The sequence below is a fragment of the Vulpes vulpes genome, chromosome 9 (genome assembly GCF_048418805.1).
Source record: "Vulpes vulpes isolate BD-2025 chromosome 9, VulVul3, whole genome shotgun sequence".
In the NCBI taxonomy this organism is placed as follows: Eukaryota; Metazoa; Chordata; class Mammalia; order Carnivora; family Canidae; genus Vulpes; species Vulpes vulpes.
In genome coordinates, this window is record NC_132788.1 from 19,643,731 (window position 1) to 19,662,839 (window position 19,109).

Here is a 19,109-nt window from a genome sequence, read left to right on the forward strand (position 1 = left end):
ATATGTTGCATTTTCTTTTCCACCCAGACTCTTGGGGCTGAACATATGTTGAAGAAATGTAAGCAAAATACAGTAAAGTGCTGATTTTCAAAAGTACGACAAGAAACTCCTTTTCAACATTTCACATCATTTATTAATGCAGTATACATTAGATCCAAAATCTGCAGTGTCTAAGCATACCATGTTTAGATCTTTCAGATTCTTCTGCAGTTTTAGGTTATGTATATGGAGGTACCCTTAAGTGGATGAAAACACATTCTATAATTATTGAAAATATAGTACAGAGTGAAATGATTTAAATATAATTTAGGCACATATTGATTATGAAAATAGATATCTCTCAATACAATACTTCTCTGTCTTGGTAAAAATAATAAAGCAAAGAAAATAATTCATTTCTGAAGTTGCTTTCCCTCACCTGTAAAGGTCCGATCGCCCACTATGCATATTGTACCCTTTACTGTTCAGGAAAGCTTTGCATATGTATATATAGAAGAATAAGCTACGTAAATATTGAAGACATGTCATTCTCCCAAAGGAGACAAAGTAGTTCTTAATGATTCATTGCTTCAATTTGATGAGTCTGTAGAATTCAGAACCTATTTGGACACAGCTTATATCCCTGCTCTTGGGGTAGACATAAGGACATGGGTCACTGGTAAGGAATACAGGCCCTATCTCTGTTACCATAGAGATCAGGACTCAAGAAAATCAGGCTAGAATTCATTTAAACAAAACCAGAAAATAGAAGTCAAAGATCCACAGGTGCTGACTGATTGGTATTACATCTTGAACCAACCAAATGCCTTTATTCTTATTTAAGTTTTTTGGTGGCTATAAACTGTCAGTTTAAAATCCCCTCATTCCCCATTGTAGGGTTTTAGCTGCAGTTACGTTCATGTCCAGAAGATGACTGCCAGATTCATTTGTATTTTATAGCCTGGATTGCAGTGGACTGGGATTTATTAATACCTATTTCTAAGTTTAAGCTATCTGGCATTTGAATTAAATTAACATTAATAATGCACCTACGGTTTTTGGTCTTGACATATCTTCCTATGCATGTTTTGACTGTACAGGAGGAAACAAGGCTAGTAGTGTAAAGTGATAAAATTGCTTGGTCTGGCGTTGAGTGGAACTTGCTTAGAATGAAATTCTAAGGATGCTCATTTAAAAGCTGTAGCAACAGGTATATTCTTTGTCCATCTGAAGAGTTCCACCTTAACTTGAGCTGACAATGAGGTCTTTCCTTTCACTCTGTCCCAATCAGTAAGAACTGAGGATTTAATTTAGCTACTGCTTTGTTCTAAAAAATAAACATTATAAAAATGAACCTGAAAAGAGAGCCTTGGGGAGTCTGATCTCACCATATTAACACGGCGTGACAGGTATTTAAAGTAGGGGAGCGCATCACTAAAGCTATTAATAAACCTGAACTTGTCAATATTTTCATAAAGTTTAACAATTTAAATATCCATACTGCATCTAGAGATTCAATAAATATAATTGCATATGTTGTGCTTTTCATAAATTAAAATCCTCAAAATACATTTCAAACCAAGATGGTATTTCCATATCATGCCTATATAAAAGCAAATATAATAGATCCTATTCCTGGTCATAAAGCCAGGCAAATCCCCCTACCTCCACTCAAAAGGCAGCAAGCTAATCTAGCTTCCCTATATCTATTACATGAGTGCTTCTCTGTTAAAATCAGAATGTGGAAAAAAGTTACTTTTTTCCTTTATGCACCGCTGAGAACAAGCATAATCCTCTAAATGTTTTGTTTTGTTTTTCCCTTACAGTGTTATTTCTTCTAGACAACTGAGTGGGTGGAGAAAAAAAGTGATAAGGAAAACATTTTGCATCTTGGGCTTCTTCCTCTAGCCCTGAAATTCTCATCTGACACTTTGTGACATATGTAGTGGTGTTAGCATCTCTTCAAATATAGCTCCCTTCACGTTGGAACCTCTCAGGTTGGCTTCTTGAAGATCACACCCAGACAGATCACAATTCTGCAGACAAAAACAATATTCATGAAAATAAGATGGAGGTTTAGGGCCTTTTTCTGTTCCCTCTAAAAATGATTCCTGGGGCACACGAAACTCACGTTATCATGAAAATCAGTTATTTCTGGAAAACTTCTGTTTTAGGAAAAAAGTCAGATTTTCTTCTACTGGATTTGCTTTCTCTAGGTGATACTCAGGCTGACTGTCACAAATATAGACAAAGGTTCAAGAGGAAGTGTGTCTCTCCCATTCGTACATTTTAAAATCAGTCATTTAAAACCCAGAATGGACTCCAATGTAGTAAATATTATCTATGCAAATTTACTGTATTTCATGAACAATAACAAAAGGCATGAACAAGGCTGGGAAACACTATTAAAAAAATCTGAATGAAAGAGATTTTACTTCCTAAATTAAATTATGAAATAGATTTTGCCATTCCTCAACTCGAATATTTCTAAAGCAGGGAAGTGCCTTTTTTTTTTTAACACCCAAATTACATGCACAATTCAATGAGTTTTAGCAAATGTATACAACAAACAGTTACTACCACCACAATTCGAAGCTGCTTTTAAATTTCTCAGGATCACAGACAGAGTGGCAGATGAGACCGATTTTGGATAGTCCCTGGGGATGGTAGGCGAATACACATAACCTTTTAGGACAGAATGTTACCAGCTTACTTCAACAGGGAACCTGATTAGTCTTTGCAATCAGTTGCAACCAGGAAGACTTTTGGTGTTTATCCACATTGGCTACATGGTAACTAAAACCAAGGGCGGGGGGAGAATCATCTTTGGTGACAGTACCAAATAATAAAAAATTAAATAACTGTGCTTATAATGGGTTTATACTTTTGGCCTTAGGCTGGTTCTTTTTGCTTTTAAGTTTAATGGGGCCTGCCACTCTTGCTAAGATCTATCAAGAGAACAGGCAAAACATTAAAAGAAAAAAAATCTATAACAGGCCTAAAATTAACCTAGACCTACTATTCTCTCCAATCCAACCTAGGCCAGATTTTCTTGGATAGGGCTATTCTGTTCAATATGATTGTAAGAGCCACATTTGGCTACTTAATTTTAAATGAATTTAAATAAAACTTTAAAAATCAATTTCTCAGTTGCACTGGCCATATTTCAAGTATTCAACAGGCATAGTGCTGATTACTACTATACAAAACAGATTTTTTTTTAAAAAAAGATTTTATTTGTTTATTCATGACGGACAGAGAGAGAGAGAGGCAGAGACAGGCAGAGGGAGAAGCAGGCTCCATGCCGGGAGCCTGACGCGGAACTTGATCCCGGGACTCCAGGATCACGCCCTGGGCCAAAGGCAGGCACTAAACTGCTGAGCCACCAGGGATCCCCTACAAAACAGATTTAGAACGTGTCTAGCCTCACAGAAAATGCTAGTGGACAGCACTGAGAGACCTATCAATAGCACGTGACTATACTAGCTACACTGCAAATCAAGACAACATATAGAATTCTGATGAAGGAGATGCACAGACAAAATTAAAATCTGAGGTTGAGATTCAAAAAGAACATAATTCCCACTTAGAACAGGCTTTCTCAGAACCTGGTTTCAAACCTGTATATCCTTTAAATCTCTCAAGTAGTTAAAAAAAAAAAAAAAAAACCTGGCCCCATTTAATTGTTTGGAATTAAAACTTACAAAAACCACAATAAATCAGATTTATAAAGCACCCATCAAACTGAGCTACTTGAAGGAGACCCAAAGAAAAGAGGGGAAATCAACTTAGAGTGAATGTCAGATGAATCTTCAAATCTGAAACTGGCATCTCTGACTTGTGTAACAGAATCCTGCTCTGGGATTCCAATTTGTTTAAAGAAGCAATCGATAAGAAAACATCCCTCCAGCTGTGCTGGCAGGCCACTTGGCAGTTTGTACCAGCCAACTACTTTGTTTATAATTTCAATAAATTTTGCATGAGATGCTCAGTAACTGTAGATCAACAAAAACTCTTTAGCAATTAGTGACTCACCTCTAAATCAGTTCCCGCCAGAGTTGCTCCTCTGAGGTTACAGTTCTTCAACTTGGCATTTTTTAAGGTGGCAACTCTCAGGTTAATTCCTGTCATTTGACTTCCTTCCATATCCACACCTTTCAGATTAGCACCTAAAGTTAACATACACGGGGAGTAGGTGAACTTAAAGATATTTATAGTCATCTACCTTCAAAAAACCACAAGATGACTTAATGGAGGTGACTGATGACAGGCTCCTTTAACTTTTGGAAAGAACTCTGTGAACCATAAATCTCAGTCTCTCAACCAACTTCTACATAGAAAGAGTTCATTGTTAAAAAACTGCTTGCTTATATTCTGAATTAAGAGTGTTTTAAGCTATATTTTGAAGGAGGAATTTAATTCGGTCTTAAGATAAACAGCACTTTTATAATAACCCCTGAAAGTTTATGATAAGGAAGGTAAGTATCCTGTATTCTAAACATACACATAAATGAAGTGACCAGTTCACTGACACAACAGAGCAATCGGAATTCATAAATATAACAGTAAATCTAACAATGATAAAAACTGCCTGGCTTTCTGCAAACTGAAATTCATTTTAGTCAGTTTAAGAGTATGCTGTTTAGTTTCAAAGTTTGGAGATGTTGATATGTAATTCTCCAACTAAAGCCTTAGCCTTATTCAATATTAGAGGCTGGATTTCCCCTGCCTTCTTGCCTAGCACATGACTGAGATCAAGACAAATTTACTCCTTTGCTAATTTTCCCAGTATGAGGACAGAAGAAATCTATATCCCCCTACAGTGATCATGACTTTCCCAAAACAATTATTTCACTGAGCCTTTTACTTCATGGTATGTTTTCACGTTAGAAAACGTACTTATAGGTAGAAGCTCACCTTCTAAATTGGCTTTAAGACCAGAAGGATCTTCAAAATTACACAGTTTCAGAGATGCTCCTTCTGCATTAGAACAGAGCATCTTGACTCCCTGGAGGTTTGCACACTGGCAAGAAAAAGAGAAGTCCATATTGTAACATTCAGAATTTTGTTTGGAAAAGAAAAAAATGGCTCAAGTAGTAAAATAAAAACCAGACAAGGAGTGGAAGCTCGGTTTCATACACTTACCATCAATTATTTTCTGTTTATAATGAAGATCTTTCCAACTAGACTCAATAAGAACTGAGAACTACTTCAAGAAAAAGTTCTTTTAAAAAAGCAGTTTTAAAAGAAACAGCAGCCCAATTAACAATAGCATGTCCATTTTACACAAAACTTAAGAGTTTAGATAAAACAAATGGAGAGTCAGACTATGACATCCTATTTCTATTTAGCCCTGGGTGTGACAATGTGAGAGCTGAAATGTATGAATAAGAAAAGCATAAACTTGTCAAGGGTAGGGATTTCTCTTCCTTATTTCTGTAGGAATCAACCAAATTCTTGATATTCAATCCTATTACTATCTTCATGTCAAAGGTCAGAATACTAAGGCCAGTAGTTCACAGCATCATCTGGCTACAAAATGCTACAAGTTGTTTGCTGGGTCTTTCTGTACCAATCACTAGTACACAACATTGTCAACTTTGAACACCCAAATTACAGTGCAATATACAAAGAGGAAAAAACTAAAAAATATATTTTAGAATTTTAAATTATGTTAATATATCTCAGAGAATTCTAAAATCCTAAGGCTGATCAAGTTATGTTATTGCCATATCTAACAAACACAATCCAGTTTTATATGTGCAATTTCATTCACCCTACAGTTATTTCTATCGAAAGGGAGATAAGCTACAGATCAAATCACAGACAACTGAGAAATGCACATGTACTTTCCACTTCTGCCTTTGCAATTACACAAGGTAGCACAGAAACTCAGACTCAGAGGTAAGATAAATGAGGACCTGGAAGGACCAAAATAACTAAAAGACAACTGTGTTTCAAATACTTGAAAATATTAACAAGACAGGAAGCTGATAATATGAAAATAAATGTCTTGTGTTCTCTGTGTTGTGAACCCAGGTAAAATAGACTGTAACTATCATCAAAAGTTCCCAAGGTGACACACAGGGGCAGTGCCCCCCAGTTAGGTGTGACTGCAGCACCAGCAAACAGACTGGGGCCAGGTATCTAGTCTGACCCATCTATAAACCCAACATGGCTCCCCACTGGCCCTTCACAGTACAGGGACCAAATCCTGCCCACAACAAGAAAATGCACTGAAGTAGCCAACTGGACTGAAAGAAAAGGCAGCTTAGCCACACCAGCAGGGCACATGCAACACATAGGAGACACCTCTGCCTGAAGTGCCAGGTTCTGGTGAACAAAGGATACTGAACTACAGGGCACTACAGGACTTCTTCATAAGGCCACTACTTTTAAGAGCAGGAGACAGGGGTGCTTGGGTGGCTCGGTTGGTTAAGCATCTGCCTTTGGCTCAGATCATGATTCCAGGGTCCCAGGATTGAGCCCCATGTCAGACTCCCTGCTCTGCAGGAAACCTACTTCCTCCTCTCTCTGCCCCTGCTCATGTGCTCTTTCTTTCTCTCTCTCTCACTCTCTCAAATAAATAAAAATTAAAAAACAAAAACGAAAACAAAACAAAACCAAAAACACAGAGGACAGAGCTGACTCTAATACAGATACAGAGAGTTAGACAAAATGAAGAAACAGAAAAATATGTCCCAAGTGAAAGGATAGGACAAAATCACAGCAAAAGAGCTAAATGAGATGGAGACAAGCTATATGCCTGATAGAGAAGTCAAAACAATGATCAAAAAGATATTTACTGGATTTGAGAAGATCTCAGTGAGACTCTTTTCTTTCTCAGTGAGACTCTTAACGAAGAGATAGAAAGTATAGAAGAATCAATCACAGATGAAGAAATGAAATTAAAAATACACAAGAGGGAATAAATAATAGACTAGAGGAAGCAGAAATACAGATCAGTGAGCTGGAGGACAAAGTAATGGAAAGCAACCAAGATGAACAGCAAAAAGAAAAAATAAAAAAACGCAACTAGATTAAGGGAACTCAGTGACATCAAGTGTAGTAATACGTATTACACAGATCTCAGAGAAGAAACGGGCAGAAAAGATCGAGGAGGCACAGAGACCTCAACAGAATCAACCCATGGACATCCACACCAAGACCAAAAAGTAGTGATAAAGAGAGAATTTAAAAGTAGCAAGAAAAAAGGAAACAGTTACATAAAAGGGAAACCAGGTAAAGTAATCTGCTGAATTTTTAGCAGACATGGGCAGCCAGAAGGGAGTGGCATGACATATTCAAAGTGCTGAAAGGAAAAAAACCTGAAACCAATTCTACTCTACCCAGCAAGGCTATCATTCAGAATAGAAGGAGAGATAAAAAGTTTCTCAGACAAACAAAAGTTAAAGCAGTTCATCACCATAAACCAGTTTTACAAGACATGTTAAAGGCGATTCTTTGAATGGAAAGGACATAATCAGGAGTAAAAAATTAGAAAACGTAAATACAAATATAATAAAAGCAGCAGATGAATCACTTATAAAAACCAGTATGGTGATTTAAAGCACCAAAACTCAGGTGATTCACAAAAATAAAAGGATATAAAGTATGACACCATATACATAAAATTGAGTGTTGGGATGGGGCATGGGTGAGTAAAAATTTAGTGCATTCAAAATGGGTTCAAACCTAAGCAACCATCAACTTTATATAGATACCAATACACATAAGATGTTATATATGAACCTAAAGGCAATCACAAATCAAAAAACCTGTCATGGATATGCAAAAAATAAAGAAAAAGAAATCCAAGTAAATCACTAAAGAAAGCAATCAAACCACAAGGGAAGAGAGCAAGAGAAAAAAGAAACAAAAAAGAACCCCAAAATCAACCATAAATAGGTAACAAGATGATATTAAGTACATACATATCAATAACTACTTTGAATGTAAATACACTAAATGCTCCCATCAAAAGATACAGGCTGGGGCACTTGGGTGGCTCAGTTGGTTGAGTGTCCAATACTTGGCTTTGGCTCAAGTCACAATCTGGGATTGAGCCCAGCTTTGGGCTCCCCTGTTCAGTGTGGAGTCTGCTTGAGGATTCTGTCTCCCACTCTCTCTGCCCCTCCCCCCACTCATTCACACTCTAATAAATCTTAAAAAAAAAAAAAAAAAAAGATACAGGCTGACTGGATAAAAAAGCAAGAACCACCTACATGCTGCCTACAAGAGATGGATTTCAGACCTAAAGATACATGCAGATTGAAAGTGGAGGGATGGAGAGGTGGCAAGGTGGTACACTTGGTTAAGCACCCAACTTTTTTTTTAAATTTTGTTTATTTATTCATAAGAAACACAGAGAAAGAGGGAGAGACATAGGCAGAGGGAGAAGCAGGCTCCTCGCAGGGAGCCTGATGCAGGACTCGATCCCTGGACTGGGATCATGCCTTGAGCTAAAGGCAGATGCTCAACTGATGAGCCACCCAGGAATCCCAAGCATCCAACTCTTAATTTTGGCTCATGTCATGATCTCAGGGTCCTGGGATTGAACCCTGTGTTGGACACTACACTCAGCAGGGAGTCAGTTTAAGGATTCTCTCCCCCCCCCACCCTTCCCTCCTGCTCTCTAAAACATACCTTACCAAAAAAGAGAGAGAGAAAGAGAGATGGGGGGGGGGGGGGGGCACCTGGGTGGCTCAGTCAGTTAAGTGTCTGCCTTTAGCTCAGGTCATGATCCCAGGGTCCTGGGATTGAGCCCCGCATCAGGCTCCCTGCTCAGCAGGGAGTCTGCTTCTCCCTCTGCCTCTTCCCCTCCCCTAACTTGTGCTCATTCTTTCTAATTAAAAAAATTATTTTAGAACATTCCCCCCCAAACAGTGGAATATACATTCTTTCCAAGTGCAATGAGAATAGATCATATGTTAGGCCACAAAAAAGTCTCAACAAATTCAAAAATATTGAAATCATATCATGCAACTTTTCTGATAATGGTATGAAACTAGAAAAAAGTAGAAAGAACACAAATACCTGGAGATTAAATAACATGCTACCAAACAGTAGGTTAACTAAGAACTCAAAGAGGGAATTAAAAACATACATGGAGAAAAACAAAATGAAAATACAATGGTCCAAAATCTTTGGGATGCAGCAAAAGCTGTTCTTAGGGGGAAGATATAGGCCCTACCTCAAGAAGAAAAAGCTCAAACAACCTAACCTTACACCTAAAGGAAGTGGAAAAAGAAGAATAAACAAAGCCCAAAGCCAGTAAAAGAAAGGAATAGTAACACTAAGACAGAAATAAATGAAATACAGACTAAAAGAGCAACAGAACAGATCAATGAAACTACGATCTCATTCTTAGAAAGGTTCAACAAAATTGATAAACCTTTAGCCAGACTCATAAAGAAAAAGAAAAGAGGACTTGAATAAAATAAAAAATGAAAGAGGAGAAATAAAAACTGACATCACAGAAATACTAAGGATTGTAAGAGAATATTATGAAAAATTATGTGCCAACAAATGGGACAACCTAGAAGAAATGAATAAATTCCTACAAATATATAACCTCCCAAAACGGAATCAGGAAGAAGAAGAAGAAAAAAAAAAACCTGAACAGATTGACTAGTAGTAATGAAATTGAGTAAGTAATTGAAAAACTCCCATCAAACAAAAAGCCAGGACCATATGGCTTCACAAGTGAATTCTACTAAACATTAAATAACAGTTAAGACCTATTCTTTTCAAACTATTCCAAAAACTGAAAGAGGAAAGAAAGACTCCAAATTCCTGCTATGAGGCTAGCATTACTATCCTGATACCAAAACTAGATAAAGAGACTACAAAAAAACCAAAAGCCAGAAGCCAATATCTCTGATGAACATAAATGCAAAAAGTCTTCAACATTACAGCAGCAAACCAAATCCAACAACACACTTATAAAACTGAATTCACCATGATCAAGTGGAATTTATTCCTGGCACACAAAAATACAAATAATATTTGCAAATCAACCAATATTAACAAGAGAAAAGATAGCCATATGACCAATTAAATAGATGCAGAAAAAGCATTTAGCAAGCACAATATTTATTTATGATCTCTCAACAAAGTAGGTTTAGAGGAACATAACTCAGCATATAAAAGGCCATACATGAAAATGTCACTCACAGCTAACATCATCCTTACTGGGGAAAAAACTGAGAGATTTTCCTCTAAGATCAGGAACAACACAAGGATGTCCACTCAAACCACTTTCATTTTCATTCTGGAAGTGCTAGCCATAGCAATCAAAGAAGAAAAAGAAATAAAAGGAATTTAAGCTGGTAAGGAATTTAAGCTGGTAAGAAGGTAAGGAAGGATATTTGCAGACAATGTGATACTCTATATAGAAAACTCAGGAGTCCACCCCCCCACCAAAAAAATAATAAAACTGGTAACTGAATTCAGTAAAGTCTCAGAATACAAAAATTTATACAGAAATCTGTTGTTTTTCTATACATTAATATCGAAGTAGTAAAGAGAATAGTAACAATCCTACTTATACAACTGCACCAAAAAGAATAAAATATCTAGGAATAAGCTTAATCAAGGAGATGACAGACCTGTACCCTGAAAACTATAAAACTGATGAAAGAAACTAAAAATGACATAAATAGATATTCCAAGCTCATGAATTGGGAGAAACAATATTGTTAAAATGTTCCTATTACTCAAAGCAATCTAGAGATTTAATGCAATCCCAATCAAAATACCAATAGCAGTTTCCATAGAACTAGAATAATCTTAAAATTTATATGGAAACATAAAAGACCCTGAATAGCCATAGCAGTTTTGAAAAAGAACAACAAAACCCTAGGTATCACATTCCCAGATTTCAAGATATACTACAGAGCTCTAGTAATCAAAATAGTATGATACTGACACAAAAACAGACACACAGATCTACAGAACAGAGTCCAGAAATAGGCCCATGCTTTTATTGTTGATTATGACAAGGGAGAGACGCCTGGGTGGCTCAGTTGGTTAAGCGTCTTACACTGGATTTCAGCTCAGGTCATGACCTCGGGGTCCTGAGATCAAGCCCCATGTCAGGCTCCATTGGTAATGGAGCCTGCTAAAGATTCTCTCTTTTCTTCTCCCTCTGCCCCTCCCTCCCTAAACAATCTATGACAAAGGAGGCAAGAATATACAATGGGAAAAAGACAGTCTCTCCAACAAATGGGAAACAACAAATGGGAAAACTGGACAACTTCATGCAAAAGGATGAAACTGGACCACTTTCCTATACCATACACAAAAATAAACTCAAAATGGATTAAAGACCTACATGTGATACCTGAAATCATAAAAATGCTAGAAGAGAAAACAGGCAGTGGTTTCTTAGATCTCAGCCATAAAAACATTTTTCTAAATAAATCTCCTTTGGCAAGGGAAACAAAAACAAAATTAAATTATTGAGGATACATAAAAATAAACTTCTGCACAGCAAAGGAAATAACAAAACAAAAGACACCCTACTGAATGGGAGAAGATATTTGCAAATAACATATCCAATAAGGGGTTAGTATACAAAATATATAAAGAACTTATACAACTCAACACCAAAACAACAAATAATCCAGTTAAAAAATGGACAGAAGACATGAACAGACATTTCTCCAAAGAAGACATCCAATATCCAACAGACACATGAAAAGATGCTCAACATCACTAATTATTAGGGAAATGCAAATCAAAACCATAATGAGATATCACCTCACACCTGTCAGAATGGCTAAAATAAAAAACATAAGAAATAACAAGTGTTGGTGAGGATGTGAAGAAAAAGGAACTCTCATGTACTGTTGGTGGGAAAACTGGTGAGCCACTGCGGAAAGCCACTGTGGTTCCTCAAAACATTAAAAATTATCATATGATCCAGCAATCTACTGACTAGGTATCTACTGAAAGAAAACAAAAATACTAATTCAAAAAGATATATACGTACCCCTAGGTTTATAGCAGCATTATTTACACAGCAAAGATATGGAAGCACCCAAGTGTCCATCAATAAATGAATGGATAAAGAAGATGTGGTATACACACACACACACACACACCACACTAATGTTAGCCACAAAATAGAGTGAAATCTTGTCATTTGTATCAAGAATGGAGGCAGAGGACATAATGCTAACTGAAACATATCAGAGAAAGAAAAATACCATATGATTTCATTCACATGTGGAATTTAAGAAATAAACAAATGGATGACATAGGTGAAGGGGATTAAGAGTAAACTTATCATGAAAAGGCGCCTGGGTGGCTGTCAGTTAGGCGTCCAACTTTGGTTGTTTTCGCTCAGGTCATGACCTCAGAGTCATGAGACTTAACCCTGCACTGGCTCCATCCTCAATGTGGAGTCTGCTTGAGATTCTTAACCTCCCTCTCCCTCCCCCTTTGTTTCTCACACCTGGTGCTCTCTCTCTTGCAAATAAATAAATAAAATCTAAAAAAAAAATACACTTATGATACTAATAAAACCAATATAACACTGTATGTTAACTATACTTAAAAACAGGGAAACAGCAGAAGTGGATGGGAGTATAGATTAGACCAGCTGATTTGGATGAATGGGTGATTGATACATGGGGGATTTTTTAAAAAACTAATGTTTGTTGCTTTAAATCTAATAACCACAACAACACAAGAAAATTCTAAGATTATTATAAGTACAGCTCTATACTGAAGGCTATACACTACGGAATCTCACAAACAGATTTGTAAGAAATTCAGTGAAGTTTTCTATCTTAACTACAGAACATATTTCACACTCTATCCATCAATGGTAAAGCAGGTCATCAACCCTAAAGATACAGAATTCAGCTACTCAGTAAACGAGCATTGCATCTCGAAGAGTTCTGCTATCTTACTGTATCAAGGGGCAAAGGGTTTTGATGAAAGTAGTTCAATTATTGCCATTATTTTTAAAGTATGATAAATGGCATTACGATTATGTCTTAAAAATGGTCTTTATCTTCTTTAAAAAAGATTTTATTTATTTGAAAAAAAGAGCAAGAGCACAAGTCAGGGAGAGGGGCAGTGGGAGGGAGAAGCAGACTCCTCGTTGAGCTGGGAGCATGCCCTGAGGCTTGATTCCAGGACCTTGAGTCCTGAGCCCAAGGCAGACACTGAACTGATTGAGCCCAAATGGTTTTAACTTTAAGAGATAAACAAAATGTTTATAGGTGAAATAATGAGTGGCTTCAAAATAATGTGAAAAGAGGTGCAGACAAAATTGTCTATGTGCTGATAATCTCTGTTGAAGCTGAGTAACGGAAGTAACAAGGGGGACTCATATTATTCTATTTTTGTATGTTTGTCATTTTCCACACGAAAAAGTCATTAAAAAAAGAAATAAGGAAGAGAAAACACATGCTATAGACTCAAGCTCCAACTATGCTAACAAACTAACCTTTCTGGGCTTGGGCAAATCTCTAGGTTTAAGTTTCTCAGTCAACCACACAACAGGATCACACTTGATGACCTTGCCAGCTCTTACCACGTATAAGTCTTGAATGAGAATGTGCAACGGATATGTAACAGCTAAATTATTACACCAGCTTCTACGCAGCAAGCTGAAGTCACTGATGGCACACAGAGCACGTAGAAGAAACACTTTAAAGCATGCTGACAGAATAGATAATGTGGCATGGACTTCTTAATAGGGACAGCAACTGACATCACCTTAGCTGGTAACAGAATTGCATGGTTCCTATGGAAAGACCTCACAGCCCATGAGGGATACATTGGGTGAGAAGTCCAAAAAGAGTGGTGGAAGCATTAGGTACATCTTGCATGGCAGAGTGCTTAGCACACATCATATTGTGTGGATACGACAGCTACTCATTAGCAATCATCCTCAAATGCCAAGGACAACTGACAATTAGTTTTGACTTCACAGCCTATACACCCTGGGCAATGACTCTCCCAACATGAGCCATTTCTATCATTAGTAATTAAACTTAATTCTATAGCACTTCAGCTTACCAATTATACACTATGGGTAGAACAAGTATTTACAGGTAAGAAAATTATTGTTCAGGTTTGGAGTACTACTACAATTCACAGAATTTAAAACCAGCTGAATTGAATGACCCAATCTGTCTTTTTATCTTTTTGTTCATTTGTTTTGTCCTTAACAAAAGCCACACAAGTGGTCTCTCAACATTTCACTATTTAAAGAGTAGGTCCTTCAAACCCTTTCTTTGTGCTGCTAGTCTTTTGCCTATTTTGCTACCAATGTGGTCCTTCCTCATAAGATGGGTCAAGGAGAGTTGAAATACTGGGAATGTATATTGGCAGATTTTGTTATAGATTTGATATTATAAACTTCATGGTAAAATAGGTTACAAGTAAGGAATACAACTAAAATGATAAAACTCAATGAATATTTATTCAATGACTACTAAAAGCAAGGTACTGGGGTGCCTGGGTGGCTCAGTTGGTTAAGTGTCTGACTTCGGCTTAGGTCATGATCCCAGAGTCCTGGGATGGATCCCTGAGTCGGACTCCACACTCAGCATGAAGTCTGCTTCTCCTCCTCCATTTGCTCCTCCCCCACTCATGTTCACTCTCTCTCTCAAATAAATAAAAGCTTAAAAAAAAAAAAGGCAAGGTACTATATTAGATGTTATTAATTCAAAAGACATATAGGGGGCAGCCCGGGTGGCTCAGCCCAGTGTGTGATCCTGGAGACCCAGGATCGAGTCCCACATCAGGCTCCCTGCATGGAACCTGCTTCTCCCTCTGCCTGTGTCTCTGCCTCTGTCTCTCTCATGAATGAATAAAATCTTTAAAAACAAAAAAAACCATATAGGGCTTTGGTATTAAGGAAATTAAAGTTATTAGAAGTTGGTAGATTTCACTGTTGTTTCTGCATCCATTCTCTAATCCCAAATTAGCACAGGCAATTGTTGTGTGTGTGTGTGTGTGTGTATGTGTATATATATAACAATTTTGTTTATATATATATTTGACTGCACAGAGGTCAGTGCCCCTAGCCCCAGCGCTGTGCAAGGGTCAACTGCATATACATACATATACATACATACATGTAAACACACACATGTGTATACATGTAGAGAGAAGGAGAGCCACTAGGATGCTGACTTACACAGATTGACACACATGTTTATTTCACAATATCTCTGCCAAATACCTTTAGAGCAGTAACATTTCTCTACTTCAGAAATGAAGTTGAACAGATTTCCAAGGTCTTTTTTAAGCTTTACCCTCCTAATTCACTGAAAATATAAGTCCTGATAAAGTACAAAATATTGAAGAGATGAAGATGTAGTGTCAAGATTTCTTAATAGTTGCTAATCTTTCACATCTCCACTTATTGAAGGATATCAAAATTACAAAACCAACACATTTCACTTTCAGAGCCTTGGGGTTTATCAACTTAATAAATTATCTGTTTTCAAGAAAAAGCTCTAGTGAGAACGAGATCGTTTCTGCTTGTTGAGACTGTTCAACAGACTGAACATTTAATTCTCTTATAACAAAAAATGAACACTTAATTCTCGTATAACAACAACAACAAAATGATTCTTACATCAAGCACTGATCCAGAGAGATCAGCTCGTTCAAGATTTGCACAGCAGAGATTAGCATGTGCAAGATTGCAGCGGCTCAAATTGGCCATTTTGAAGTTAATGTATCGAAGGTCCAAACGAGAAAGATCAGCACCACTGAAATTTAAACCCTAAAATTAAAAAAAGACAAACTGTCACAAACTATAAGCCATCTGTTATTATTACATTTAATTACTATAGCTAACCACCAAGTTTCTTAGATGCAATTAGAAGGTCAGTCTTTTGGAGCTTATTAGAAAACATGATCTGATAAAACCAGCGTCCTTAATGAGTTCTTAGTAAAAGAAATTCTAAACATAACATTAGACTCCAGCCTCATTTATGACCATACCTCATTTATGTGCAGAAATTTCTAAAGAGCAATCTCTCTTGGCCATGTATGTATTGATAGTTATTATTTAAATCTTTATTTTTATATATTTTATAAATATTCAATAATACAAGGTAGCTTTATTCTTACAAAGTGAATACTGTGGTTTTTAAAATCTTTAGTGCTATAATACATAAAAGTATCTGCCACTAACTGGCCATACAGAATAACTGTACCAACAACTGACTTTATATTTTAATTGCTGCAATTTTGATGCACTATTCAAACACAGCTACATAACACATATTAGATAATATAAAAGGCTATTATATCTCTTTTTTCGCTAACCATTCTGGAAATAAATCAATGCTATAAACCATAACTAAATTCTATCTTATTTTGAAAAAGGAATATAAGGCAACAATAAAAAAAATCCTACAAGAATGTAAAACTTTACTCACAGCTTTGCTGATACAAATAACTCATGTAAAAGCCTGCTTTAATTACCTGGCAACGCAATTCTGATTTGGTTGGAGTGGCTAGAAGAAATCGGACAAATTCCTTTCGAGATATTGGCGAATGATCCTCTGGTGGTTGAGAATTCTTAAAGAAGATATTAAGAAATCAGTGGAGTGAGCATTTTGGGAAACAGCTACAATAACTAAACACTGGTTAATGTAAAAAAGAAAGCCTTACCTTTATTGCCACTTCCAGGTGTTCAATCAATGAGTCAATTCCAAAAAATCTGGCTTCTTCTAACACACCTATCATAATAAAAATGATGTGACTTTTATAGAAAACTATTCATTTTAATTCTTTATAAAATTCTTTGTTAAATCCTCACAATACAAGTGAAATTCAAAAAGCAATCAATACAGAAGATATTTTAAAATATTCTGTATACATGTATAAGACACAATTTTTTTCTAAATAGTTTACATTCAGCAAAAGAAAAATATAGAAACCTAAACAGATTAGAATGAAAACCTTCTATATTTCAAAATTTTCTGAAAATCACTTTAAAAAGACCACAAGCAAAAACTAATTTCCCCAGTTCCTAAAATAACTGAAAAACATCTGATTGTAAATCTAATAATAAATGATCAGTTTACCTCATCTTAACATTTCATTGACTTCTTCAGAGAAGCAGATCTGAATGAGTTTGTCACAATTATCTTTTACTTACTGAATCAGAAAATTATAGAAATAAAAGTAAATAAACATTTCAAAATAAAATGCAACAGAATGACTCAGAAACCTCTTAAGGTGAATTAAAAAAAAAAAGGATTTCTAATGATAAAAGGGATTTTATATATGATTTGGTTTTCTTGGTAAAAAAAAAATCTGCACATTCTCTAGATGACTTGGTATGCATACTTATTTTCTTATATCTGTTAAATGTCTTCATCAGGGTATTTGGGAAGAAATTTGGAATCCATTTTCTTTCAAATGAAGACATCATTCATTCAGTTAGCTGAATTTTTTAATAAGTTAAAAAAGGACTCAGCAATTACAAAGAAAATAAAAGACATAACCTCTCCCTTCAAATAGTTCCAAGCTAATAAGGGTAACTATAGGTAGATATGGGAAGCTCAGCAGTTATCTGGGAAGATGATGGTCTTCTCAGGGAAAGACCAATTCCATCTCTAATATTCCAGTTGCAAAACAAAGGTCATCTAATGAACAGCACACTACTCAGGTAGGTGCTCTGGCACACTTTCCAGTCCACGCCAGAGTGGCCTCATCTTTGGATTCCTCATTAAGGGGTAGCCATATTTCATATCTGTCCCTGGTAGAAACCCACCATAAAAAGGGGTTTCTAGCTGGCTTCACTCTCCTTGTGTCAAGATCTTCAGAGTCAATCAGAACCTCCAAGGAATGTAGTAAGGATTTTTTTCTACTTCTGGGTTCAGAACCAAACCTTAACTTCCAGAAAGCCTTATTAATAGAAAAGGCATCTATGAGGGACAGATGAGAAAAGGAAGTAATATTTAGCATATTTTGTCAGCACCAGTAAGAAATAGATTTGAATCCCAGTTCTGCCCCTTACTTCCTTTTTTGTCTTAAACTATTTATTCTTTCTATTAAAGCTTCCGTTCACATTTGTGAAATGGAAGTATTACCACTTCACAAAGTTAACAGAAGTATTAAAAGATATATGCATATCTGGTATGATGTTTGGCACTTGATAGGTCCTCAATAAATGATTATCACGATCATTATTAAACTGTATGTTTTCTGATAAATATTTAAGACCATTCTCTTTTTACTGTATCAAACTGGGGTTTCAGAAGATTTATGTGAACTTCAAGGAAATAAATATTAAAATTCTAGAAAAGTTCTCAAGTTAGAGAATAATTGAAGTGAGATTTAGCTACAAGGTTGGGAAAGATGATTTAAAATGGGAAAAAAAAAAGGGGGCTCCTGGGTGGCTCAGTTGGTTAAGCATCTGCCTTTGGATCAGCTCGTGATCTCAGGGTCCTGGGATGGAGCCAGCTGCGAGTCTGGTTCTTTCTCCTCCCCCCCCCCTTTGCCCCTCTCCCCTGCTCGTGCTCTCTCTCTCAAATAAATAAAATCTTAAAAATAATAAGTCAGAAAGAGAAGGTTTTAAAGATAAATGAAAGCAGAAAAGGAAGACATGATTCATTGGAAAAAGTGAAGGTCATTAAAGGCAGAAATCAAAAGAAATAATGAAAGTAAGCAACATTCATTTGGGGAATATAAATAATAGTGAAAGGGAATAGAGGGGAAGGGAGAAGAAATGGGTAGGAAATATCAGAAAGGGAAACAGAACATGAGAGACTCCTAACTATGGGAAACGAACTAGGGGTGGTGGAAGGGGAGGAGGGCAGGGGATGGGGGTGACTGGGTGGCGGGCACTTAGGGGGGCACTTGATGGGATGAGCACTGGGTGTTATTCTGTATGTTGGCAAATTGAACACCAATAAAAAATAAATTTATTATTAAAAAAAGAAAGTAAGCAACAAATATATTTGCTGATAAAAGCACAAATTAGGAAGAGTAAGAAATAAAGTCATTTAAATAAATAGAAGGGAGGCAAATAAGTCAGTAGATTATTGGTAGATTATTGAAAGCATATAATTACCTGGGGCAATCTGTAGCTATTATATAGAGTTTGGATAGATTTTGTACTAATTAGAAGTAAAGCTTTA

General features: G+C 36.3%; 1 protein-coding gene across 1 annotated transcript in view; it reads right to left on the minus strand.

Moving 5' to 3' along the window:
- Positions 1-110: 110 nt before the first annotated feature.
- Positions 111-19,109, minus strand: part of KCTD9 (potassium channel tetramerization domain containing 9) — a 38,242-nt gene continuing 19,243 nt past the window's right edge. The window contains exons 7-12 of the mRNA XM_026007908.2: positions 16,633-16,700; positions 16,444-16,539; positions 15,587-15,736; positions 4,897-5,002; positions 4,015-4,148; positions 111-2,015 (exon numbers count right to left, since the gene is read on the minus strand). Coding sequence (XP_025863693.1) covers positions 1,899-2,015; positions 4,015-4,148; positions 4,897-5,002; positions 15,587-15,736; positions 16,444-16,539; positions 16,633-16,700 — 671 coding nt within the window. The 3' untranslated portion in view covers positions 111-1,898. The remainder of the gene's footprint in view (positions 2,016-4,014; positions 4,149-4,896; positions 5,003-15,586; positions 15,737-16,443; positions 16,540-16,632; positions 16,701-19,109) is intronic.